Source organism: Nakaseomyces glabratus, chromosome K (assembly GCF_010111755.1).
Source record: "Nakaseomyces glabratus chromosome K, complete sequence".
Lineage (NCBI taxonomy): Eukaryota > Fungi > Ascomycota > Saccharomycetes > Saccharomycetales > Saccharomycetaceae > Nakaseomyces > Nakaseomyces glabratus.
In genome coordinates, this window is record NC_088961.1 from 972,074 (window position 1) to 997,424 (window position 25,351).

Here is a 25,351-nt window from a genome sequence, read left to right on the forward strand (position 1 = left end):
TATTTTGCTGGTTACAAAAAACACAATAAGAGGAACTCGAGAAAGGAGGCAAAAAATCTACACTGGAAATAATTGTACTATAAGTAAAAGAGATATGCTGGCTAATAAATTTGATGAGATGCATCACCCGGTGCCTGATTCCAGTATGAACGGTAATCCGTTGTGTAATAGTAGTGCGAATGTTGGGCAGGGGAACAGGAATAGCAACCCGATACAGAGCAGGGGCACGGGCCACAGCTCTAGTCCGATTTACAACAACCCGTTGCGTACCGCCCACCCTGGTGCTGTTCTGTTGTCGCCACAGTCCTCCTCATTGAACATCATCGATACAACTGTTGGAAATGCGATGTCGCCTACCGTGCCATCTTCTGCGGCGTCCTCTATTTTCTTTAACGACTTTGGACTGGATTCGTCCACTAACTTGAACAAGTCTGCCATGAACGCCAACAGCAACCGTCCGATGACTACTATCCCATTGTCCTCTAATTCCACAAGCCAGTCTTACACTCTTTCATTCCAGCAGGAGAACAAAAAAACAAACAGCAATTCTACACTAAACAATGTTAATAACGGTTTGGTCACAGCAGGTTCTGTTTCCAACTCTCATAATAATATATTTCTGGACTCATTTTTAAGCCATGATAACACAATGCAACCTAATAACAGCAGCAACAACAACAACAACAACAATCAAAATGCTAATAATTCTTTGAACTTCAACACTGATGTCAACCAACTGTGCACCTGGATGTCGATGCTGACCGCAAACCAACAGAGTGTTGTCATGGATAACATTATCTCGGTGCTAAACGAAAGCACTCTCAACTACACCAAGATGAAGCTAGACACCATGTTTGGCACAACCTCGTCCTCTCCAACTAGTGCTGAGGCCATGCAAAACCTGGGCCAGCCAAAGGAAAGCGGTAACCAAAACAGCAACCAGAACAACATCGCTTCACCCATCCCAAGCACCCTCGATTCTGTATTTGCCAATAACTCCATGAAGTACTTGCAATCTCAGTCAACTAGCGGTAGCAATCACTTCCACCAAGCTTTCAATAGCAAAGGAAGTAGCATGAACTGGTCATCCCAGGCTTCAAACATACAAAATCCTGCCTACGATTACTTAAATGATTATCGCCAGAGACCAAAATCTGCAGAACCTCCACTATCTCACCAGACTCACTACCAACCATCCAACTTGAGTATCTCGCAGTTCAAACCACAGAATTCCAACGGTAACTCATCCAACACAAACACAAATAGAAACTTGAATAACAGCAACAACAGTAACAACAACAGCACCGCCAACAACAATAACATTGGAAGTAACAACACCAAGAGAATGAACGACATCACTAATTCTGCGGATGTACCTGTTACAAGCTCATTCCAGAACTTGACTCTGAATAACCAAAATGGTTCGACAACCACATCCTCTAACAATGGCAATTCAAGTTCTGGTGCCTCAAGTAACAGTTCAATGAACCCAAAGAGCTTAACTGATCCAAAATTGTTGAATAACATTCCTATTTGGCTAAAAACGTTAAGACTACATAAATACTCAGACATCCTGAATGATTTAAGCTGGGAGAAGTTGATTTACTTGGAAGACGAAGACTTATTAAAACGTGGTGTTTTAGCTTTAGGTGCGCGCAGGAAGTTACTAAAGGCATTCACCATTGTTAGAGATTACAAGAACCGTGATCTAATAGATAATTCAGCATATTTAAACATTAAATAACGACATCGAATACAGCATCACTGACAATTTTGTCGCAGCTACTTCAATCTCATTTAAGATTTTTGTTACAATTGTTTCAATATTGAAAAGACTTCATTTCATAGATCAATAAATTTAGTTATTAGAATATATGCCCATCGTTGCGGTCATCTATATATAGTTTCGTTTGTAAGTTATTAGTTTGTCAATATAAAAGAAGCCGTCATCTATATGCCTAAAATAAATAATTATTTGTGTAGTCTAGTTCTTAGCAACCATTGATTCCCAGTACGATTTATTGGAATTGACGTTATTAGAAAGAAATTGCAGCTCTGGGAACAATTCTCCTAACCTTCCAAAAAACTTGCCAGCAAATGTGTTGATAAAGAAAATTTGTCCCTGCGGTATATTAGGATAGCTTTGTAATAACCTTTTCAAGTATTTCTCATCGTCTTCTTCTTCGCGATTTAGTACAAGATCAACAATATACTCAGGTGAGTTCCTTTTGTAGTATTCTGGATCTGTCACCCTCTGCTTGCCATTTGAGTTATAACATGCTGTTTTTGAAGATGTGCCATCTTCCTTCACATCTGAGGCATATTTATCTAAAAGACTACAGTCATTAAATTCAAGCGTAATGAGAAATGCCCACCTTGCTGATATACTGAGAGGTCTTGTCACATTGGATATATCAGCTGCTTTAATAATAACTGCTATGAGTGTCGGTAATGGTAATAAATGCTGCGGTACTTTCAGCAATTCGTCAAGCTTATCAACATATTTAGCATGCATTGCCATATCAGTAGCTAGGATTGCATTGGTGATTACATTGATAGTCATTTTTTTATCATTATCATCATTCTCGTTAATGTTGTTGGATTTCTTTAAATTAACAAATGGAATATCTGTCACATTAATTTCTCCACTTTGAACGGTTTTATATCTTGCCGCTTTAAGTATTTGTGGCCAATGATCGACCAGTAGATTTTGAAATAGTGTATTATGGAAGTTCTCTAGAACCGATTTATTGTCAAAATTTGTTGCAAGGAATGATTCATGTTGACACAACAATTGATTGTTAGTCCCAGGATGCCCTATATCATGCCCAATTGCAGACATTGATAGTAATAGAACAGTTAGAGGAGATAGATCAATAGAACCGTTTCCACCTAAGTTTGAGCAGATCTGCCATGTGGCCTGCATGACATCAACAGCGTGTCTAAAGTTATGGAACTTATTTATTTGATGGTATGATGCTTCGATTGTTATCAGCAATAATAGCAGCTTATTATCTGATATCAAGACGTTGGCTCTTTTAGAAAGACTTCTTAGGAGAAAAAAAGCACATAATATTAGTTCTTTTGTTGTAAATTTTATGGCACAGAAGTTCCATGTGCTTAAGGTATCAATGAAATGCTTCTCCATTACCGTGTCGGAATCATATTGTCCATATATATCATTGAAATACTCCCTGAAATTTATATTCCTGATAATTCTAGGAATCGGTTCATTTTTTGCGAAACTATTTGAAGTTGTTAAATGACTCATCAATGAGTATAAATTTGTATAACATGTGTCATTACTATCCCCTGTTGGCTTGTCATGTTGGTGATACACCCAATGATTTATCCGTAAAATAGTGTCATTTCCTATAACTTTATTGTTTCTAATGGAGTCCATAAAATCTTTATCATTCAAAAACTCAATAGACTGTACCACAGTTATATTCAGTGCAGGCAAAAACCTTTTCAGTATTCGATCCAAGTTATCTGGAGAAATCCCACTAATGTTATTGCCATTAAAACAAACTACAGAGAGTGATGTTTCATAGGCAAATGCCTTTAACCTAGGTGCCAGCCTATCAGTGTATATTTTGTCGATTAACGAATCAACATCTTTTAGGGTAATGATTCGGTCAAAGACATCGACCTGTGCCGAATTTTCAGCAATATTTTGTGGTTCTGTTCCAATAATGAAAAGTGTCGTCATAATTTAAGTCAAAATAACAGAACAATATCCTTATTTCAGTCAGTTAGTTGATAGCACGTTTTTAATGAATTCAGTAAAAAACTTTTTTGTGTTTTGAAAAGTATAACCCCGGTTCAGTAGTAATGAAATGCGAATAGAACTGAGTGCAATAATTTCTCTAATTTGTGATATATCAACCAAAAACAAAATAGAATAAGAATAAAAAAGAAAACAGCTGTGATTTGTTAAACAATCACAATTCTATCAAATATCTAAGAAGCTGCAAAAGTCGTAATAGGGATAAAAATTCTCGTAACTCGATCTCAACGATAAATTCTATTCTCAGTAGATCTATGATCAGTTTTAGCAAATGCTCAAAAAAAAAAAGGAAATGGTCGTTGTATATTTTATTATAGCCAGAATATCAAATACACCTTCTATCTTCTTGACTGCTTATTCTTACGAATTAGTTTCTTCCTTATTGGTCTCTCAAACAAATAACTCTCAAACTATTGGACTGCGACCCCACAAATCCCTGAACAAAGCTTCGTCTTATGACTTCCTGTCGCTATAATCTCTCTCTTAGTATGGTTATTGTCCGCTGTAGTGATGCAAGATCTAAAGTACAGGACTATAATCGCTTGATGGTGCTGTCCTGACCTTCAAAAGACTCGAGAAACTCTTAAAATTCCCTTTTCCCTTTGACTTCCTTCAGAATTTTCTTTGTTTCTTTCTTTTTGACTTCTAATGGCACACGTATTAAGGGACACTCGAGTCGGGAGTTATGCACATATAATCCAACTAAGTATGCAACAGCAATATATGAGGTACTTTGAGGTATGAGTCTTTACTATTTATGTATATGTTATATATGGGACAGGTTTCTATGAATTTACAACTTTTCCTTGATTTCTTCTACGATTTCTTCCTTAATTTCTTCAATCTTGACGAAGTCTTCATGGTCCTTAGTGGTGTCTAACCAAGGAGCAATGTCAAAGATGGTGGTTGTTTGGGCCTTAGCGGCTCTGTATTCACGCCATTCCTTCAACATAGCACGTTGCTTCAAGATCAAGTCTCTGACGGCACTGTCGTTGGCCATAGCGTCTTGCTCGTCGAATTCGGCGGACCACTCCTTCAATGTCTTTCTGACCTTCTTCTTTTCGGCGTTGGACAACAAGCTTTCTGGTCTTGGTCTCCAAGCAAAATTCTTCATGTTTGGAAGAATGTCTTCCTTGATGATAACACCGGCGATATTGAACATCTTGTAACCGTTCTCCATCTTGTGTTTTAGGGAACTGGACCAAGCGGTCAAGAATCTACCAGATGGGTCCCAACATAGATCAGTGGCAGCACCGTAGTTGGATTCACCAACGTCCTTCAGAGTGGCAAGAACATCCTTACGTTCGTTCAAGTTCTTCTCACCTGGGTAATCCAAGTCGAAGAACTGGAATTCAGACTTACGCATGTTTGGCTTAACCAAGGCACAGACTGTAACAAATCTACCAGCTGGCGACCAGGAAACGGTGTTGTAGAACTTCTTTTCGATTTCCTTGATGACAACCCATCTCTTAACGACGATCTTGTTCTTAACACCTTCTTTCTTCTCTGGTGCGTAGAACCTAACGACGTTCTTTGGAATGGCAATGTTATCGTCTGGACCTTCTGTGGTAGAGATAGTGATGAATCTGTGTCCATGAGGTTCCCAGCCAACTTCCATGATCCTGTCCTTGACCTCGATCTTCTCGACAGGTATGTCCTTTTCAGTCAATTTACAGATTTGCAAGTTACTGAATAAAGTCTTCTTGGATTTAGTGTGACGCTCAACGTTGAAAACAAGGTATTCACCACCTTCCGGCCAGTAAGTGGTAACGTTAGAAACTTGCACAAGGTTGACTGTCTTTAGGACACGGCCTCTAGGAACTTGAACAACAGAGGCTGTACAAGCACTGTTGTTTGTTTCAGGAGTCCAGTAAGATAACAGAACAGATGGTTCGTCGTTCTTGTTGAAAGGTTGCAACTCAACACCAGTTGGTGCGAAGGAGAAGTCTCTGATACCAGAGACCTTTAGTGCTGGGGCTTCTAGCAAGGAGAACTTGTTAGTACAGTCGTAAACTGCCAATCTGTCACCAACAAATCTAGCACAGTATTTGTCGTTGTAAGAGAACTTAACGAATGGCCATTGCAAGTTAGGGTTCTTGGTCAATGGGAAAGAAGCACACAATAGACCGGTGTCGATTTCCCACACACAGATATGGTGACCTTCGTTACGCTTTGTGAAAGGAGATTCTGGGACAGAGTCGTCCAGTTCAATTGGCTCTGGGGAGAAAGTAACTAGATAATGTTCATCTGGGGAAACAGAGGAAGTTCTGACGTTTGGATGATAGAATCTTCTCAAACGGTCAAACTGAGGACCACCCCATGAGGTAACACCTTGAGGATGGTATGAGAATAAGTAAGTACCTCTTGGAGAGAACCTAACGTAGTTGGTGGACCAGTTGGTACGAGATTCAACAACATCGTCCTCGCTTTCATGCATAGAGTTCCAGAAGATACCGGTCAAGTTATCCTTCTGGATGACGAATTGGTCTCTTCCGTCCTCGTCAGCCAACCAGGACTTCAATGTAGAAGTTGGTACAAAACCAGGCAACTCTGGTTCGACAAACTCACCAGCACCTTGCTCGCTCAACTTCTCAACATCGCGCATGCTGTAAAGGAACAGACGGTGCTTCAAATCCAAACGCTTACCATGGAAAGCCTTGATGATCTTCTTGGCATCAACATCTGAACCACACTCCACAAACAGGAAACCTTTGCTCTTCTTGTCGTCATCCAATGGGAACTCCATGTCGACAACCTTACCGGCCTTCGAGAAAAGACCACCCAAAGCCTTCTTCAAAACAGGGACCTTGGACTCTGGAATAACTGGCGCACCAGTAACTACAACGTAATTGTCAAACTTGAACTCATCATCAACAGAGTACTCCTTCTCCAAATCAGTGAAGTCAATGTCATCAACAGGAATGTCTTCCAGCTTGATCTCAGCGGCAGCCATCTTCTATCCTTTATATTATCGGTTGATCGACCTTTGTCACAATTCCTAACCCTGTTCAACAAAACAAGTAGTGCTTTCTAATATATACTCTAACATATACTGTTCTATTACTCTGGCTATTAGCTAGTCCTGCTCATCGCCAAAAGATGGAATCGGGCTTCGCACAGAACAACAAGGAGGCGAAAAGCGATTTTGAAGAAAAATTTTCACTCGTACAAGATGAAGTCGTGTGACCTGGAATAATAGGCTATTCTGCAAGCAGCTGGGAACTGTGCTTTGAGGTGGTTTTAGACCTATGCTTGTATAGTCTGGTGTACTGAGAAGTATAATTTTCATGTGGGAAATATTTTTGTAGTTGTGTTGATAGAATTAATGCATCAAGATACTATTTTTTCAACACCTACAAAGTCTCTCTCGAGTGCTAGTCGTGTCTCTGGAACTGTTTTCACTGTCAAATTCAATGAACTAGTATAATATTAGTCTATGTATGCTACGTTATTGGGTTAAGTTGTAAATATATCTCTTATTTATTGGAAAGGTTAGAGAGGTACTTGCTATGTGAGCATAGGTGACGGTGGAGGTAGGCATAAGGGCCATGCGTATCACAGAACAAACCTGAGGTGACCTGAAAGTTCAGTTAAAGGGAATACAACTACATTGTGAAGGTGGTAATAGTGTACTCAGCGGACTATATTGCTATCTATAGCTACCAGAGCTTTTCAGAGGGAAATACTATACAGGCACAGGACTAAAGAATGGACCACGTAAGGAATTTCTATGACACTATACTGAGGTCGTCCCATCCTTTGCTGATGGCCTTTCACCTAGCAGGCAAAGCTGCTCCCCTGGCTTTCTATATTGCTGGGTTTCTGTTCCCCAGTTTCACAGCATTATTTATCACAATAGTGTTGCTGCTGGCAGCAGACTTCTATTTCACTAAGAATATCAGTGGTAGGCGATTGGTACAGCTGCGTTGGTGGTACGATTCCTCAGCAACGAGCACAGAAACATTCACATTCGAATCCCACAAACAGTATACTGCTGGGCCACCCATAAATCCAATTGACTCGAAGCTGTTCTGGTGGTCTATGTACCTGACTCCTGCAATCTGGTTTGTGCTAGGCATACTGGCTATACTAAGATTAAAACTGATCACGTTCATATTGATTGCTGTGGCCACTTGTATGACCGGATGGAACACATATGGGTTCCGCTGCTGTGATCGCTGGAACCCTAACAACAGTCAGTCAACCGAGCCATTCTTTCAACTGCCATCTATTCCAGGCCTGGATAATATCACAAGATTGGCGAGATTTCAATCATTCTTCCAATCTGCTGCTAACTAAGCTTCACTAAATATTAAAGTGTTCCTTGTTTATTGCTGCAAGAAACTTGTACTCTAAACATCCATGTTTTTGCATAACATATAGGTATTCCCCCTTTTCTATAAAAACTAGAATATAATTAAGATTCCGCTAAGTAATATACAGTGTACTGTTTAACACGAGTTGCTTATTGAAGCATTAAATGCAAATATTCTTTGGATATGTTTCCTCTTCATATGTTGACTTATCTTCTCTTGTAAATACAAGGTTTCAGCAGCCATTCGCCTTCCGCAATCTTGGATCTTTTCTTTTCCAACTCTTCCTTTTCTGTCTCTACCTCAATGAACTTCTGTCTTCTTTCTAGCTTAGCCTTTCTTTCTTCAATAATTTCAGCTGGCGGCTTGAAGAATTCAAATCTAGTGAACATCTTATTCTCATCGTCGGTCTTCTTATGGAAGAAACCCATTAGCTTCAATGTGTTGACAAATTCATCACCCTTTCCATCAGCAAATCTAGATTTGATCTCAGCAATCCACAGTTCACCCCTTGGAGCCAGTATTCTGTAAGCCTCTTCAATGAAATCCAAGAAGTTAGTACCCATCAAAGCAAGACAGAATATGACAATGGTACAGGAGTTGTCAGGCAGAGGAACATTTCTGATGTCGGCCACTGTTATCCTTTCATTGGCTTGCTTCAAATCAAAACTATGCACTTCCCAATTCCTCTGATGAGACTTCTTGGCTTTCTTGTTGTATTTCTTGAAAAAAGTGTTGACATCCAAAGCCAATTGCGCCTCACCGCAACCCATGTCTGCGATTACAATCTTACGGTCTTTCAAACCTGGTAGACCACCTGGCGCATTGACCGGCTTCTTTGCACGTAGTCTTACTTGGTCCACAAAGACATCAACGGGGTTCTCGGGCCATGACTGCACTTGTGATCTGAAACCATCATGGTACTCATCAAATAATTGCGGCTGATCCTTTACCAGCTGCAAAGCATCCTTAGAGCTAATTGTATACAGTTGTTCATTAATCCATCTAAAACGAGAACCAGTCAGCTTGGCCATCATTTTCTGTTGCAAAGGTGTCAGTTTCTTCGCCACTTGGGACTGAGCGATTGTAGGCTGCGGAGCTTCCTCCTTGTCCTTAGACACTTTCCTCTTCTTGCTATTAGTCTCCTCTTTCTTGTCATACTCTACTTTCCTTTTGTCCACATAAGCATTGCGGGCTTCCACATCCTGAACATCACGAGCTTCTGCATCCTGAACATCAGCAACATCAGTAATATCAGCACCGTCTCTGTTTTCAAACTTCTTACTCTTGGTGCGCTTCTCCTTCTTGTTCTTCGCCTTCTTCTCCTTCTTGCTGTCCGAAAACGCAACCTTGTCGGTCTTGATATCCCACCCTTCTACTTTAAACATAGCTCAACTGGTTCAACCTGCTTTCACTAATTCCCGAAGTCAATTAGTACCCAACTGCCACTAATATACCTCTCGATGCTCATCGCATTTTTTCATTTTTTTTTTAAATTTTTTTTTCGTTGCGCTTCGTATCTTCTGTGAACTGATCCAGCTGAGAGTGATGAACACTGCTGATTATAGTAAATGGATAACCTGGAAAACAGGTATTGGTAGCTAGTTGGCCTGGGAGTTAATTATTGCATGTTTGAGTTGATTGGCTGTATGTGAAATGGATAGTGAATGAGTGTTGGTGCGTCTCGATGAACCACGCGACGCCCGCATCGATGGTTCTCAATGACTCTTTGAATGCGTCTATGATTGTCTCCGCAGGGATGGCCATAGATGTGGACTGTAGGACATCCTGATACCTGACTGTACCGAGAAGTGCTTGTATTTTCAGCAGGAGGTTTATTCTCTTCTGTGTGTATGCTTTCAACGCATGTAGTTTCTTTAATGACACTCGGTTTCTCGCAGTGATGACCAACACATCGCCAGTGATAAGTTGTGACAGGTACTCCTGTAAGATAATTTGCATATCATCATTTGATATGTGTCCTTGGCCATCAAGGAACCCTTTTAAAACACTAGTGATACCGATGTCACGAGCCAAATCATTAATTGTGCACTCTTCCTCAGGGATGAGATAAATAGCAATGAATAACTTGCGGTACAGCTTCCTCTTGCTTGTCGATCCCGTGGCTGGTTTGTAGAAATTGTCATTCCCACTTACTTCCGGTTGAGTAATAGGTTCTATTGCAGTACGTAGGTCAATGGTATTAGATCCAAGCGTGGTATTATCGCATGTGTCATCCACAACACTAATAGACTCGTTTCGCACAGGATCGGGGCTTGTTATCTCTAGCTTATCCTTGACATCTCTTAGCACTAACTTTTCAATGAACTGCGCTTTGTTTTGAGGTGGTGTACTGAAATATTCATCCAGTGGTGAATCCCGCCCGTCTTGCATTTCGTCGTCACCAATCCCACTAGCTTTTAATTCTTCATCAGTAAGGTCGTCAGGCATACGCAACAGTAGACAACATTTCCTCCAATGCTCTATCTCTGAAAACAACGTGCTCGGCAACACCCCGATAAAACCTACTTCCAGCTCATTGAATTCGGTATTGTAAACACCACATACTTCCACTCTCGAACCGATAAAACCAGCATTAATGTTAATCCCAAACGAGTTCAATTGATTAACTTCACATTTGCACTTCAGGATCGACGAATCTGACGAATCATCCAGATGAATTACGGCGTAGTCATCTCCCTTGAGCCACATATACTTGACACCAATCACTGTACCAACAAACTTCAACCGCCTAATAGCACGGTTCTTCCAGTACAACTTACCACCCAACACACGCGCATGGCTCTGATCCAAACAACTGTGCAGCATCCGCACCGTCATGCACACCTCAGCATGGTACAACCCGCGCGAAACCCGCTCGCTATAGCACCGGTACTCGCTGACTAGCTCGCCATGTTCCATCAACAACTAGCAACTGTTAATCTACTGGGATGTGCCTACCATTGAGCCACTGTTCCATCAAAACTCCAGAGATCAGGTCCTTTGTAAAGTGCCATTTGATCTTATAGTCCGTTTAAGGTGAAATTTGCCAAAAGTCGAAGAAAAGCTGTCAAGAGAAAAAAATTCAGGACAAAAATAAAAAAAGGCAATGCAGTCGATGACTTCGCCATTTCTGGTTGTAGATAAGGGTATAAACGGTTAGAATCTGGCCAGATTAGTGTTAAACTTGATAGTAGGATTGAATACAGCGTATTTGGTCTACCATTTTACCTTTTGGAAGCTGGAAAAACGAGCTAGAGTGCACCGATCAGATGCTTTCAATAGAGCAACGGTACAATATCTGCCTGATGGCGGAAAGGCACCCCAGGTGGACGCAGTTGGAGCTAGCAAAGTGGGCGTATGATACCTTCCAGTTGGATAAAGTGCCCTCGCAGGGTACTATATCGCGGTTGCTGTCGAGGAAGTCGACGTATATGAATTGCAAAGAGCACGAAAGAGATGCCACGAGGCTGCGGACGCCGAATAATCTGCTTGTGCGCCGTATTATTCAGGAATGGATTTCTCAGAGTTTATGGAACGGTATCCCCATCACATCACCGATTATCCAAGAGACGGCCCACTCCGTGTGGCAGCGGATACCACCGGAGTTTAGAGAAGGTAATGGCTCCTTCAGTTACAAATGGATAACAAATTTCCTTGCGAAGATGGACGTCAACATTTCTGCTCTAGATGAAGAATTGCCGAAGACGCCAAAAGTATGGACATTTGAAGAGAGAAGCGCATTAAAGGATCTTTTTGCTAAAGTTCCGCCAAAGGATCTCTTCACACTAGATGAAACATTTATCGCTTACAACTTGCCCTTGGACTATGCTCAGTATGAGGCGAGTAGGATACAGAGAAAAATAGAAGTAGCCACAGTTATGCTTTGCTCGAACCTAGATGGTTCAGAAAAGATTAAGCCAATGGTTGTAGGAAGATACAATAGTTATAAGAGTTTTAGAAATTATTTTCCATCAGAACCTATAGATCCAGTATCACAGTCGATGCTGGGCCAGAAAATGGCAGAGAAGTTTAATGTTACGTATCACAGTAATAGGAAATCATGGCTGACTAGTAACTTATTCCATAACTGGCTGGCACAATGGGATAAAAGATTAGGCGCTTACAACAGGAAAATTTGGATTGTGCTCGACGATTCGTGCTCTCACAGAATTGTAAATGTGCACCTCAAGAACATTAATCTGGTATATACGTCGGCTAATTCAAGATTTTTACCTTTTAATTGGGGTGTATTAGACGAGTTTAAAACAAGATATAGAATTCAGCAATATCAAGCTCTGATAGAGCTACAACGACGGTTGGAAAGCAAACTAAAATCAAAAGAAATATTGATATCATTCGAACAAAGTCAACTTACAATGTCCAACGCATTTAAGTTCATCAGTCGAGCGTGGTCAGATATTCCAGTTGATACCATAAAAGCTAACTGGAAAAGTTCAGGACTCCTGCCAAATGATATGATAAAACTAAATGAAACTGTAAGTATGGCATTCAAAAAAAATGAAGCTCTTGAAGCGAAACTAGAGAAACTCTGTAACGAATATCACTGTGAGAAGAAATGGGATTATGAGATGCTTCTGGACTTAAATATAGAAAATAAGAATACCAACTTTCTGAGTACGGAAGAATTGGTAGAAAGTGCCATAATTGAAAACTATGAACCTGATGGCGTCGACAACGATGCTCAGCCATCTACTAATGAATTCAATGCACAGCTACCTGAATCAGAAAACACAAAACAGTTCATTGAGGGGCAAAATGGATACACTCACTTGGAGAGTAGGAAGAACTCGTTGAACATCGGTGATCCAAAGAGTAACTACAATAGTGATTTCCTGAACCTTATCACCAGTGGTTACCATGCCAACCAGAATTCTACCTCCTCTAATAATGATGCATTCACTCAGACAAACATCTTTGATGTGAGTACTCTGATTGATAAATCTAACATATTTATGGACGCGAATGATGATAATATAGACTTTAACAATGTTAATGTTGATTTGCCGCTAGGTAATGAAGAATATCTGAACGATTTGTTTCCTCAATCGATTGATGTTTCACATACTACTACGAAGCCTATTGATATACATGACAATAGTGCTATAATTGAACAAACATTTGATGATTTAACTACTGGTAAAACAGATCGTACAAATTCTGTTGAACATGATGATAGTACTAACCAATTGGATAACAATGTTCAACAGATTTTGGATTTTTACGGGACCAGTCCGGAATCTCATACATCTTCAAATGGCTTAAAAAGCGTGCAAACATCAGACTCTTCAAGTCCTTTGGACACAATCCAAGAAGGAAATTCATTAAAGACGGACATAGAAATTGCTAGCTCTTTACAGGTACTATTGAAGCATATTAATCACAATACTTTAAAGTTTAATAAAAGAACTGTTAAACAGCTTTCAAATACTTATCAAGAGCTGGTTAAAAAGGTAAAGAAAAATCAAAACCAGCAAAAACAAAAGCCCGAACAGTTCAAATTTGAGGATATTTTTTTCAATAATTCAAACTCTGATAATCCAACTACAAATGAATCTAACTATGATCTCGCATTGGAGAAAACCAACGGCGGAACCTCACAATTTCAGGTTAAGGAAGTGGATCCCTTTTTTTAGGAACTTGCTATATACTTATGTATGTCAAAGAGCGTTTTCATAGAGGTCCTTTTAGAATTTGTAAAGCTATTCAATGTCATGCACCTGCTATAAAAAAAAAATCATTAACTAAGAATGTCTGGAAGTTAGACATCTCTTATTATAGGTTAGCAAGACTATCATAGAGGTTAATGCACATCGAATACTCTACCAAGCTTTCTATACTTAATCCAGTCTTTGGCGTAATTTTCTGTATCTTCCTCCACAATACTAGCCAGTATCTGTTTGCTCACAATTTCAAGCATATCTTCTTTTGTCATATTTTTCAATATTGGTGCTATTCCTTCAATTTCCAAATTTTCTGGAACACCCTTAAGCACTTTAACGTGCATATTCCCACTTTGATCTTCGCACTGTAGCAAAGCTATAACAAAGTCAGGTTTATCTAAACTGTATCCGATCATAAAATCCAAAAGTTCCTGGTCACCCCAACTTTTTACAAATTGAATTGCAAGTTGAGGATCATTTAATTCATCGATGATAATTGATAAAGCTCTTTTAGTCTCTCCGACTCTTCCCAACAAGTAAATTAATTCGTGATACAAATCCTTTCTTCCCTTACAAATATCAATTGCCTTGGTGTTACTATATCCATCATATTCTTTCAAAAATGGAAGCAACTTCGGTGGATCACACAACGCATATAACTCCACCATTGTATCCTCATTACCTCGAAGTAAAGACGGATCCCTCGTAAATATTTCCTCTAAAACAACAAGTTTCAATTTTGAAAGATTAGTATCCGCAGAGAGTCTCTCAATCAGGTAACTTAAACGTATAGTCCTCAAAGAAGTGCAGATAAAATCAGTGGATTTCTTCAAAATTTGACGAAGATCTTTGATATCCAACTTATTAATATCTTTATCACCAAGAGGCACCAAAATAATGCTAGTTATATCTGATAGAAAATGGGATGTTAACTTATTTCTAACTAAAATCTCAAAAATTCTATCATCTTTGTTCTCAATCATGTATGGTATTACTTTGCTAAATCTCTTAGCCTCCAAATTTAATGATACCAGGCTGTCTATCAATTCCTTTTTACTGTTTGATGTTTGCTGTGCGCTCTTCAACTGAAGGAGTTTGGTTTCGATTGTTTCTATATTTGTAATTTTATCTCCCCATTTAATAATGCAGTCCTTCAAATCTTCAATCTTGTTATTATCTATTAAGCTACTGAGAATCTTTTCATAAATTTGTGAGGGAATCCTTTTACTATTCGGTAGAAAATCTGACAATTGATAAGCCTGACTTATTTGAAGAAAATGCTCATACAACTTCCCCCAATCCAAATCATTGTCAGATCTTAGCTCCTGATTATGTAACTGATCAATAGTATCGAATACTCTTCTAGACATCTCTAAGGCGTTTAGTATTTGCTTTTTATGTATTAAATCATTGACAGCTTTTACTCCAAGGCCAAATAAAGAATGAGGAGGAAGAATTACCTTTCCAACCTCCCATGCACGTGTGTAATTCTTCTTCTCATAATACCAATCATAGTGGTCTTTTAGAGTCAATGTATCAATTTTAATATAATCAAATTTTGAAATAAGATAATACTCATTGATATCATTATTCAGTTGAACACCAAGGTGATAGTCATTTAAATTTGATTTATCGTAGTCTTTTGTAACAATATCGTTGGAGTAAATTTCTGACGCATCCCACAAATCGATAATCGATATTTGTGGTAATATCCCTTTTAGGGGATCGTTATTCTCAGATACCGGGAAACCCAGGCACATCAACTGATCTCCTTTAAATGAAGCAATACCAGCAAGATATTGATCTAGACAGTGATGACTCTCTAGCACGACATTTTTTTCTGGAGTAATTTTCAAACTGGAGGCTGCTGAGGATATGAGAGACACTAGTTTAGCCGATTCGTTTTTTGGATCTGTAATTTTCGAGAACTTGAATGCCCATAAATGGCGTCCCCATCCAACCATAAACCTATCGGTATCGATTTTGTGTAGAAATGGTTTGAACAAATCTGGCCTTTCATATTCAAGTCCTATAGGAAATTTTGTGGTTAACATAATAGTTCTACTCGGTATGTCACATATTGTAATACCATCATCATTCATCCAAATTAGCATATCATCAACAATGAAAATCCCCATAATAGGACCCTTCTTGCTATCTAATATTATGTCGGATCGATTGCCCAGCCAATTCCTCTGAGTTAATATTACATCACCAGCCATTCCACCAGAAATAAATAATTTGTTGGTAGAGTAATTGCTATGCAAGGCAACAGCATTGACTGGTCTTTTGAAATCATATGCAGTTAAATTTTGTAAGTCATCCATAGATATTATAATTACAGTTCCGTCGATCGATGCTGTTGCAATGGTATCTGATTCAATATTTATGCAAAGTATGCTCGATCGATGGCATTTTAAGGTTTTTATTGCACTGAAATCCGGCTTAGTTATATGCAATAATCCCATGTGAGTGCCAAATGCAAAGAAAGTTTCTCCAAAGCAGCATGTAGATATTGAATCACGCTTAGGTAAATCAACAAACAAGTTTTTTATCCTGCTGTATTTAAGTAGTGGTGGTTCATCTCCATCATCGTCTTCATCATCATCATCATCTTCTTTTTCATCATCTTCTTCATCTTCATCATCTTCACCATCTTCATCTTCTAAATCATCTTCATCATCTTCATCATCTTTATCATCATCTCCTTTACTGGTTTGTGTTTCAATGATACTAGTGTCAGCATTATTATTGTTTGTAGCAGCCTCACTTACAGGACTACTTTTATCAATATCAGTATAAACCTTGCCAAGAACTACACTTTCTGCGGTTTCTGTGTCCACCGATTCATCTCGGCCAATATGGTTGGCTGCTCTCGATATTTGATCATCTTCTGTACTTACCGTGTCCTCCAGAAAGGCAACGTTATTCTTGGACCCAAAGTCCTTATTTTCTATTCTGGAATCTTTTGGTGATTCATCAATGGTTGAAGGGACAGTTGTCATGCACTCATCATTTGTATTCGCATCTGTAGTATTCTCATTGACATCATTCTCATTATTTATTTGCAAATCATTCCTTGATATTACTCTAGTAGTCATATCATTGGTACTATTAACCTCATCTTTGACACCAGTAGGCTCAATCTGGTCGGGTTTTGATGCCATATACTTGGATCTCCTTAATACCTAGCAAAAGTCAAAGTGAAAAAAATATAACAAATGGGTATTCTCTAAACCACAAAGCAAATTAATTACTGTGTTTCAACACAAATTCAGTTTTGAAGGTGGAAATTCTACCTAGTTCAGCACTAAATGAAGTAATCATAGTTTATAGTTTTGACCTTTATTACTGTAATTTTGGCACATTTTCTCGGATTTTAATTTGGAATCTTAAAAAAAATTAAAATGCACAGAGATGACTTACAGTATAAGTTATATTAGTAGTTCATTTCATAAGAGACAGATAACTTCATAAATACTGCACAATAAGCCACAGTCATGGTACGAGCTAGAAGAGGTGTACTGCTGAAGTGTGATCCTTCAATCAAAGCGCTAATCGTGCAAATCGATTCAGAACGTCATGACATTATACTAGAAGAACTCGATGAAACACACCTGTTAGTACATCCTACAAAAGTTGAATTTATCAAGATGGAACTGAATAGATTGCTGTCTAAGAATATATATAATCCATTGGATGAGGAAGAAGAAGAGCATTGAGACAGCACCCGACATTTGCATTTGGCCTGCCAGAACTTGTTTTGACGTTTACGAAATTATTGACTGATGATGTGTTGTCCATTTAAAGACATTAAAATTAAAAACCCTTGTATATTATTTAGTGTATAGTACAGAAATAGGAAAAACAGAGAAAATAAAAGACCTATTGACATACTTATAACATATTTTTATGTGTATTCATGTGCTTCAATATTATTATTATAGGTTATTTACATGTGTTTTTTGTTACCTCCTCATTTAGAGGCAGTATCTTGAGAGAATTCCCTGCCAGTCTTACTCCAATAATAAATAAATGCTAAGATAACTGTAGGTCTGAAATAGAATTATCAATAATGTATGATACAAACCATTCCCTCGACCTCCTTGTAATTCATATCTTATTCTGTTTTGCTGGTCAAACCCAGCTCTTCTCTCATCTTCGCCTTTTCAGCCTCCACATCCAAACCAAACTCTTCCTTCAACCTCTTCTCCAGTTTTAGTCTCTTCTCTAGTCTTTCCTTCTTCATCCTCGCAAGCTCTGCCTTAATTTCATATGGTTCCTTTGGTATTTGATTTAGCGACTCAGGATCAGGCCAAAACCCAGGTACATTCAACTTCTTATCCGTATCAGTACCAATGTAATACATCACCGCCACAGGAGCCAGAAGACAAAATGAGAATCTAAATATCTCGAGCTGTGCCCTTGTGTATCTGAATGGTAACTTCATCTTGTTGATTGCAATTATTAGACCTTCGCTTAGTAAAATACTTAATGAGGGCAGTTATCAAGTGCAGAAATAGAATTCCAGCCAATCTAGCAGATGATATTTTGTATGTATCAATCTATTGACTACCTGCTATATGAGTCGTTCTGTTTCAATCATTTCAGCTTATGTTCTTTTGGCAGCGGGGGGGCCTTGCTTTAACTGAATCGTGCGCGATGCGGGATCAAGAGAACAGCTTTAACAAGCTCATCGCTCAAGAAGTAGTTCTTAACAAGTTTCAATTGATTGACTAACCACCTCTGGAGTAGCTTCAAGTGGTGGCTGTTAATAGAATAATATGAATGAAGATGCCTCTGTCATAAACTACTCAGAGATATTTAGCACGCTAGTAAAGGATGACGGTGTGGACGACATGGTAGCGTCGTTCTTATATTACATGTTTCCTCGGGAGCTATTTATTCGTGGATTATCTCTTTTAGAGTCATCTGATATGTTTATCTATGTATTTGATGCTATGAAAGGAGAGTCTTCAGAAAGCGAAGTGAACACTGACGTAGATACATCTGTCAACTTAAGCTCGAAGGAAAATATAGCAACATCAACCACCGCGACTCAAATTAACGCCAAAGACAACTCTGTGGATGTTACAAAAAATTACCTGAATAAGCTCTATGAAGATGATGATTTGCTTCAGTATAGACTGATTGTGAAATCGTCATCATCAGATGGTATAGAGACCCCAGTTTACGTTGATCTCCACAACTGGCTCTGTTCTTGCGAGGAATATACAGAAATAATGCGCGAGTGCTTACTGGCGGACAAGGATCTAGTACAAGAATTTGTTCAATTGATTGATGACTTTAGTTGTTTTCGTGATGATACATTTGGGCAGATCGAAGCACATAGTTTATCGCTACAAAAATACGTAAACACTAAGAAATTGCTCTGTCCACATTTACTTGCATACTCGATTATTTTGCTATCTTCACCCAAAGTTCTAAGGCACTATACCGTTGAAAAACCTGGCGTCATTGTCATCCCGATTACCAGCATCGACGAATGGTTGAAGTTACACATCAATGTGCTCTACAGTGAGAAGAAATAAGCCATTTCATATTACATATTATAATACTTGAATGCGTTCTAAGAGAACAGTAATAGGAGAAAAAAAAATTAAAGTGCTTATTATATTGAGTAAGTAGTTTATAAAGGGTCTTGGTATAAAAAAAAAATATCAACAATACTTAGCCCAGCTGGAACTTCACTGTCAAAGTAAGTGTCCATTACACCAGGATAACTTATTGATAATAAAATATTAGCAATGAAAAGCAGAATAAAGAAATAGTAGAACCAAAATTGCAGCTATATGAGCAAATACAAGTTCGGCAAATCTTCCAGAGATATTGCCTTTGAAAGAACATTGCATTAAAATCTCACTAGCGCTTAATGTATCCGAGGATAGAAGAAGTGTAATAGAAAATTAGACGATAAAAAATAATGGCACAATAAGCATCTCAACGAACAACATACCAATTCAGTAGCATTAACTGTTTTTGTGTGTTTGTGTAACCAGATAAAACCCAAGGCATACCAACTGATACTTCTTTGCGAGTAAAAGATGTTATAATTTTTTTTCACAAAATATTAACGTCATTTAGAAATGTAAAGAATCAATAAAAATAAATCAAAAGTTTATTGAGATTCTTTACATGAACAAAGCCAACAAAGCAGCCAAACCCATGACGGAAGAAGCGGCCAAGTTAGCAGCGCCGTTAACGTGTTGGGTAACGATAACATGTTGAGAAGAGGTTGGTTGTGCAGCAAGAGAAGAACGTTGGGTAGATAGGATAGTAGTTGGGTGTGGAGCAACAGATTGTCTGACGGTGGTAGTAGTGTCAGGCTTTGGAGCTGGCTTAGTGCTTGGTTGTGGTTGTGGTTGTGGTTGTGGCTTTGGTTCTGGACCAGGAGCTGGCTTGGTGGTTGGTTGTGGTTGTGGTTGTGGGTGTGGCTTTGGCTTGGTGATGGTACATGGACAGTCAGTGATTGTCAATGTGGTAGCAGAAGTGACAGTGTAAGTAACACCGTTTTGAGTGAAGGTAGTTGGGTATGGGCAGTAAGTGGTGTAAGCAGTAACAACTTCGATCTCAGTTTCAGTAGTAGTAGAGTTGAAACCTGGTGGTGGGGCTGGGATGGTAGTAGTGGAGCTGGTAGTTGGAGGAGTGGTAGTAGAAGAGACAGTGGTAGTGTTTTGAGATGGAACTGAGGTACTTGGATCAATTGGAATGGAACTGTTACTGAATTGACCCATAACAGCAGAGGAGGCAATAGCCAAAGTAGCGAACGCGGTAGTAAACTTCATTGTTAGTTTTTTTTTGGTTGGTCTAAGTTTTCAATTAAACGATTGTTGTGTTGTTGTTCTTATATTATAAAGGAAAGGTTTAAGATAATGGTTACAAAGAAAAAAGCTTCCCTTTATATACCTTTTTTTTTTTCCTTTAGTAAGTTATTTTGTAAGGGATTGAATATCAATTACAAGTATGCAACCAGTCTATTCTATTTTCTACTCATTTTAATTTTAGAAATTAATTTGAGTACTTTAAAAACTCCCTGATACTTTTCTTATTGCTCATTATTTTTAGGCATTGCTTATTACTGAGAATTCAAGAGGGGGTTCCAGTTATCCTAATATCCATCCCATCTCGGATACAAGTTCAAGTTCATCTACAGTACTAAGCATCAATGCAATGCAACTCATTTATTCACTATCGAGAGTTAGGCAAAAACCCAGCCACACCAGTCTTTGATGCTATCGCCCATGATGGGTACAAAGAAATTAATTTTAGAAGCTTCCAACTTCATTTACGTACTACTTTTATTAGCAGTCCTTGCCCTAGTACTTGCCCTAGTACTTGCCCTAGTCCTGGCCCCAGTACTTGCCCTAGATTACAGTTTCTTAGGTCCGTCCTTCCCTCTCTCCCTTAGTGAGATCTCAACCACCGTTGATGGACCCGGAACTGGTACTTGGTGGTAATGGCCACTCTCCCCCCTCCCCCCACTAGAAGGGATGACTCGTTTCTTTTATCTCCTCTGTGCGGATGTTTCCTCGACTGTTTTCTCTTGTATCCTGCGGACGGGCACTGCAGCTCTGGCACCTTTGAACAACTTTGACGTATTTACATTGCTTTCCCTCTTTCCACTTTAGGAAATGATAGAGAATTGGTGCGAGTTGTATCTCTTTGTGTGCGGAATTTTCACTGCAAATGCAATGTACGAGGCAATGCCATAATAACTTAGTTGGGAAAAAGGGTCCCTCTCTCCCCCCCACCCATTATTTACAGTGTATAGTGTGCGTGGATCTCTAAGTGGAGTTTTTGTGTTTCGTACTTCTCTATCTCTGTGGAGTGGGGAGGGGGGGAAGACTCAACAAAGGGGAGTGATTCCCTGCAGTGGAGCGATGCAAAAGAGATCGTACGTGCTGCAAACGGGGTTAATTAAAGAAAAGAAAAGAGGCTGTAATATGGTCAAAGGAAAAGAAAAAAAGACGTCATTTCTCTCTCTCCATCAAGGGACCAAGGATAATTTGAGATAGTGGGTTTCTTGGGAATAGAGTGCCATGTATTGTCGGCAGGGAGGGTAGGTGGCACTAACACTACTGTTTCAAGAAAACCCATTGAAAATGGATGAGGAAACGCTACAATGCTGCTTTCTTTGCCCTTGTCATAACTGACTTGAAAATTAGACTCTGCTATGTCTCTCAAGGTTGAAAATTGAAAAGGGAAATGAAGGGAGTCGAGGTCCAGACTACCTTTGCCCCTCACCGCCAGGCGCTTCAGGTGCTACCCACCACGGCCCACCCTGAAAAAGACGAGCCCCATTGTTACCTATGCAACAGGCATCTATCGTACTGGTGTTTCTCCGTGTCCCTCTTGCACTCAGCACTCAGCACACCCTTTGTGGAATGGAATTTATTGTACTTCACGGACCGTATCAAATAGGTTTGTGCAATTGCGTACGTTCCTCTAAGGTGTCTCGTCCCGTAGAGGAATGTTGTAGGCATGATGTAATTTAAATGCGAACCTTTCTTTTTTCTCTCCCTCTCGTTGTGTGAAGCTAATGACTTAATTCACAGTGATTAAAATTAGACCAATATTCCCCTCCGTGCAGGTGTGTCTGTTGGGAACAGGATATTAATTTATTACACTAGCTAATTGTTTCCCAATTGGGATAAATGAATCTAAAATATAACCGCAAGGGGCCTCTTCATGGAAATTAACGGGTATTGCCTCTGCGGCAATATGCTGGTCCATACGAGCAATTTACGTATTCTCCTGTTTAATTTTATATTAGGTTTAGCTCTGTTGTTACCCAAAAAGGGTAAATTACAAGATAATTATTCTTGTGTTTCCATTCCCATGACTCTATAATACAATTTGAAGTATAGTATAAACAATAATACAAGCAAATATTAACAAAAAGGCAACAAGAACAAGAACAAGAGAAAGAACAAGAACAAAAAACAATAAATTAAAATAAATGACTCAATCTAGATCTATATCGAACGGTACAACTGAGAAGTTGAGGCTCTGGCTGGATTTTTGCCGGTCCTTGTGTACTAGAGCAACTCTACATCTGCCGTTTCCCGTTGCCTTTTTGCTGCACTCAGTGTCTAGATTTCGAGTAACTTTATCTTCCCATTCCCAAAATATACCTATTCGACGTTTAATAAATATCTCCCACCTGCTATCACGGTTACCTAGGGCATTGTTCGCCACCAACGCACTTCTAATGACATTTGGGGCGTACACTCGGCGACGTTTGTTGTTCTCATACAGGTAGTTGTGTGACTTGACAAAGAAGTTGAACCCATCTTCAACCATCTCAAGTTCGTCCTCGGCACCGCCATTGTTCTCAGGTACATACGTGGTATTCATCGAGTCATTCAGTATGACATGGCACGCATTGTTCTTGTTGTTGTATTTTGTGATCAATGTCATTAGGATAATCAGATATCGACACTTGGTGTCGTGCAACGTAGTGCAGTTCTTCTTGCTCAAGCTGTGCAATTGCAGATTCAGTAACCTTGACAAACCATCTATTATAACTAGTCGATAGCTGTCATTGCTATTGGTATCGTTGGTAATTGCCTCTGTACCCGTGCTCGGCATGGCGCTCTCAGCTGGTGATTGGCTTTGCGAAATTGAGTCTGGCTCCGACATCACCTGCTTTTGATAGAAATACAAAAGTTCCGTGAACTTCGTTATCCGGATATATTCTATCCTTTCCTTCACTTCAGCTTCACTTCGCAGCAACATCTGTGGCGCAACACCGCTAGTAGTTATCCATAGAACTTTACCGTCATCATTCTCTTGTAAATATGTCTTGACCGTCTCACTCGCAAGCCATGTCTTTCCTATCCCAGGAATGCCATATATCTCGTAGCTTGACTTGTATCTAAACCCTCCATCTAACTCATTGTCTAACGCTGTTAAACCAGTGGATATAGGCTTCGGTGCATTGACGATCAGCTGTGACAACGGTACTCCAAAGGACATGTTTGCAACAAAACTTCTTGTATTGTATCCAAGTGACTAGAAAATTCAATACGACTGGCATATAGCAACAAGGTAAGTTGCACAACGCAGGTATTGCTTAATTCAAGCTCATCGCTCCTACTATGGCCCACAATCTAGTATTTTTCTTTCTTTTGATCTCGCGCGCGATATTGGAGGGCACGCGATACTGGAGGATACCAGTCAGTTCTCTAGTTGTTCAGAATTATATGTTTGCATTTCAACGTGAGTATGGGCCAAGAGTACATCAACTATATCGAGCAAAAGGTATAACAACGCTCTCGTTTCAGGAAACGTGGATATTTGCAATAATATTAGTACAGAAAATTAATTAGTGTTACATATGCAAAGAGAGCAATAATCCTTTCATGATTATGCCCAAAATTATTAAACTGAAATAGAATGCGCCTGATTTATACATGAAAGAATAACATATTAAACACCCCAAAAAATACTTGTGTAAAGATTTCCTGGATAATGTCTAAAAGGTTTTCTTCATGAATACCCTTGCTCAGTACAATGAATGCTTTACGATTTGAAGTATCTATAAAAAGTAGTCCATTTGAGCTTTCTTTGTCGGTATGATGGTGTTCCCGACACCATTTTGAGCCTGAACAGCTTCAAATATCGTATACTTTCTCTCTAAATTATCCTCAATCTTCAAAACTGCAGCAACATTACCACATCTATAACAGTAGTTAGGAGCAGACCATACTGTAACTAGGCCACCATCAAACATCTCCTTATAACCTTCCATTACCAGCTGGTGCGCTCTTGCAATAAGATCAACGTTATTTACATGTAAGAACTCATCAACTTCACCTTTCCCAAATAGAAATCCAGCTCCTCGTGGGGACATAGACCAAGTATCAACCTCGTCGGGATCACTCCATAACAAATCACACATACCTCCCTCGTGAGGTACTTCTTGCTTTCTGTCAATGGCTCTAATTTCATTCAGTGTAGTAATATCTGGTGACAATCCACCATGTACGCAAAATATACTGTCATTTATAATAGCTCCTAAAGATAAATAGTCAAAGACTTCGCAGCAGTATCTCCACACATTACTATTACCATATTTTCTCATTACTTCATCATAGAATCCGTAAACTTTTGTGATTTGGCGGGTTTCATGGTTACCACGTATTAACGTAATTCGATCCGGGTATCGCAATTTATATACCAACAGCAGGAGAAATGACTCTAGCGAATAGAATCCTCTATCAACGAAATCTCCCAAAAACACGTATCTGGTCTTTTCTACACCACCACTTTTCTCAAACAAAGTTAGTAGATCATGTAACTGACCATGAATGTCACCACATATCGTTACTGGAGTATCGACGCGTGCCACATTAGATTCATTCATCAGCAACTCCTGTGAATCCATGCATAGCGCATAAACTGTCTCTTCTGGTATATGTCGCCCTTCCTTCAAAGAAACCAGTATTTCATCGAGATCTACCAGCATTGTATTCTCTATTTATTCCTGTTGCTTTTCAATGTCTGAGATAAAAACTAGCACCTTGTGTTATCCTTACTAG

General features: G+C 39.2%; 14 protein-coding genes across 14 annotated transcripts; 5 read left to right on the top strand and 9 right to left on the bottom strand.

Moving 5' to 3' along the window:
• Window positions 1-94: 94 nt before the first annotated feature.
• Window positions 95-1,744, top strand: VTS1 (Vts1p; the record flags this gene model as incomplete). The annotated part of the gene is made up of 1 exon (XM_448650.1): window positions 95-1,744. The coding sequence occupies one exon, from the start codon at window positions 95-97 to the stop codon at window positions 1,742-1,744; it is 1,650 nt and encodes a 549-aa protein (XP_448650.1).
• Window positions 1,745-1,984: 240 nt separating this feature from the next.
• On the bottom strand, window positions 1,985-3,712 carry PDE2 (3',5'-cyclic-nucleotide phosphodiesterase PDE2; the record flags this gene model as incomplete). The annotated part of the gene is made up of 1 exon (XM_448651.1): window positions 1,985-3,712. One exon carries the CDS (start codon window positions 3,710-3,712, stop codon window positions 1,985-1,987), a length of 1,728 nt encoding a protein of 575 aa, XP_448651.1.
• Window positions 3,713-4,583: 871 nt separating this feature from the next.
• Window positions 4,584-6,743, bottom strand: PRT1 (translation initiation factor eIF3 core subunit b; the record flags this gene model as incomplete). Its single annotated transcript, XM_448652.1, has 1 exon — window positions 4,584-6,743. The coding sequence occupies one exon, from the start codon at window positions 6,741-6,743 to the stop codon at window positions 4,584-4,586; it is 2,160 nt and encodes a 719-aa protein (XP_448652.1).
• Window positions 6,744-7,498: 755 nt separating this feature from the next.
• TVP23 (Tvp23p) lies at window positions 7,499-8,089 on the top strand (the record flags this gene model as incomplete). Its single annotated transcript, XM_448653.1, has 1 exon — window positions 7,499-8,089. The coding sequence occupies one exon, from the start codon at window positions 7,499-7,501 to the stop codon at window positions 8,087-8,089; it is 591 nt and encodes a 196-aa protein (XP_448653.1).
• Window positions 8,090-8,312: 223 nt separating this feature from the next.
• On the bottom strand, window positions 8,313-9,491 carry RRP8 (25S rRNA (adenine645-N1)-methyltransferase; the record flags this gene model as incomplete). Its single annotated transcript, XM_448654.1, has 1 exon — window positions 8,313-9,491. The coding sequence occupies one exon, from the start codon at window positions 9,489-9,491 to the stop codon at window positions 8,313-8,315; it is 1,179 nt and encodes a 392-aa protein (XP_448654.1).
• Window positions 9,492-9,720: 229 nt separating this feature from the next.
• On the bottom strand, window positions 9,721-11,025 carry STN1 (Stn1p; the record flags this gene model as incomplete). Its single annotated transcript, XM_448655.1, has 1 exon — window positions 9,721-11,025. The coding sequence occupies one exon, from the start codon at window positions 11,023-11,025 to the stop codon at window positions 9,721-9,723; it is 1,305 nt and encodes a 434-aa protein (XP_448655.1).
• Window positions 11,026-11,375: 350 nt separating this feature from the next.
• Window positions 11,376-13,760, top strand: PDC2 (Pdc2p; the record flags this gene model as incomplete). Its single annotated transcript, XM_448656.1, has 1 exon — window positions 11,376-13,760. The coding sequence occupies one exon, from the start codon at window positions 11,376-11,378 to the stop codon at window positions 13,758-13,760; it is 2,385 nt and encodes a 794-aa protein (XP_448656.1).
• A 167-nt stretch (window positions 13,761-13,927) lies between these two features.
• Window positions 13,928-16,954, bottom strand: VPS41 (Vps41p; the record flags this gene model as incomplete). Its single annotated transcript, XM_448657.1, has 1 exon — window positions 13,928-16,954. One exon carries the CDS (start codon window positions 16,952-16,954, stop codon window positions 13,928-13,930), a length of 3,027 nt encoding a protein of 1,008 aa, XP_448657.1.
• A 333-nt stretch (window positions 16,955-17,287) lies between these two features.
• TFB5 (TFIIH complex subunit TFB5) lies at window positions 17,288-17,509 on the top strand (the record flags this gene model as incomplete). The annotated part of the gene is made up of 1 exon (XM_448658.1): window positions 17,288-17,509. One exon carries the CDS (start codon window positions 17,288-17,290, stop codon window positions 17,507-17,509), a length of 222 nt encoding a protein of 73 aa, XP_448658.1.
• Window positions 17,510-17,907: 398 nt separating this feature from the next.
• Window positions 17,908-18,237, bottom strand: PET100 (Pet100p; the record flags this gene model as incomplete). Its single annotated transcript, XM_448659.1, has 1 exon — window positions 17,908-18,237. One exon carries the CDS (start codon window positions 18,235-18,237, stop codon window positions 17,908-17,910), a length of 330 nt encoding a protein of 109 aa, XP_448659.1.
• A 334-nt stretch (window positions 18,238-18,571) lies between these two features.
• SHU2 (Shu2p) lies at window positions 18,572-19,339 on the top strand (the record flags this gene model as incomplete). Its single annotated transcript, XM_448660.1, has 1 exon — window positions 18,572-19,339. The coding sequence occupies one exon, from the start codon at window positions 18,572-18,574 to the stop codon at window positions 19,337-19,339; it is 768 nt and encodes a 255-aa protein (XP_448660.1).
• Window positions 19,340-19,939: 600 nt separating this feature from the next.
• Window positions 19,940-20,593, bottom strand: SED1 (Sed1p; the record flags this gene model as incomplete). Its single annotated transcript, XM_448661.1, has 1 exon — window positions 19,940-20,593. One exon carries the CDS (start codon window positions 20,591-20,593, stop codon window positions 19,940-19,942), a length of 654 nt encoding a protein of 217 aa, XP_448661.1.
• A 2,179-nt stretch (window positions 20,594-22,772) lies between these two features.
• RAD55 (putative DNA-dependent ATPase RAD55) lies at window positions 22,773-23,786 on the bottom strand (the record flags this gene model as incomplete). Its single annotated transcript, XM_448662.1, has 1 exon — window positions 22,773-23,786. One exon carries the CDS (start codon window positions 23,784-23,786, stop codon window positions 22,773-22,775), a length of 1,014 nt encoding a protein of 337 aa, XP_448662.1.
• A 562-nt stretch (window positions 23,787-24,348) lies between these two features.
• On the bottom strand, window positions 24,349-25,278 carry PPH3 (phosphoprotein phosphatase PP4 catalytic subunit PPH3; the record flags this gene model as incomplete). Its single annotated transcript, XM_448663.1, has 1 exon — window positions 24,349-25,278. The coding sequence occupies one exon, from the start codon at window positions 25,276-25,278 to the stop codon at window positions 24,349-24,351; it is 930 nt and encodes a 309-aa protein (XP_448663.1).
• Between the last annotated feature and the right edge of the window lie 73 nt (window positions 25,279-25,351).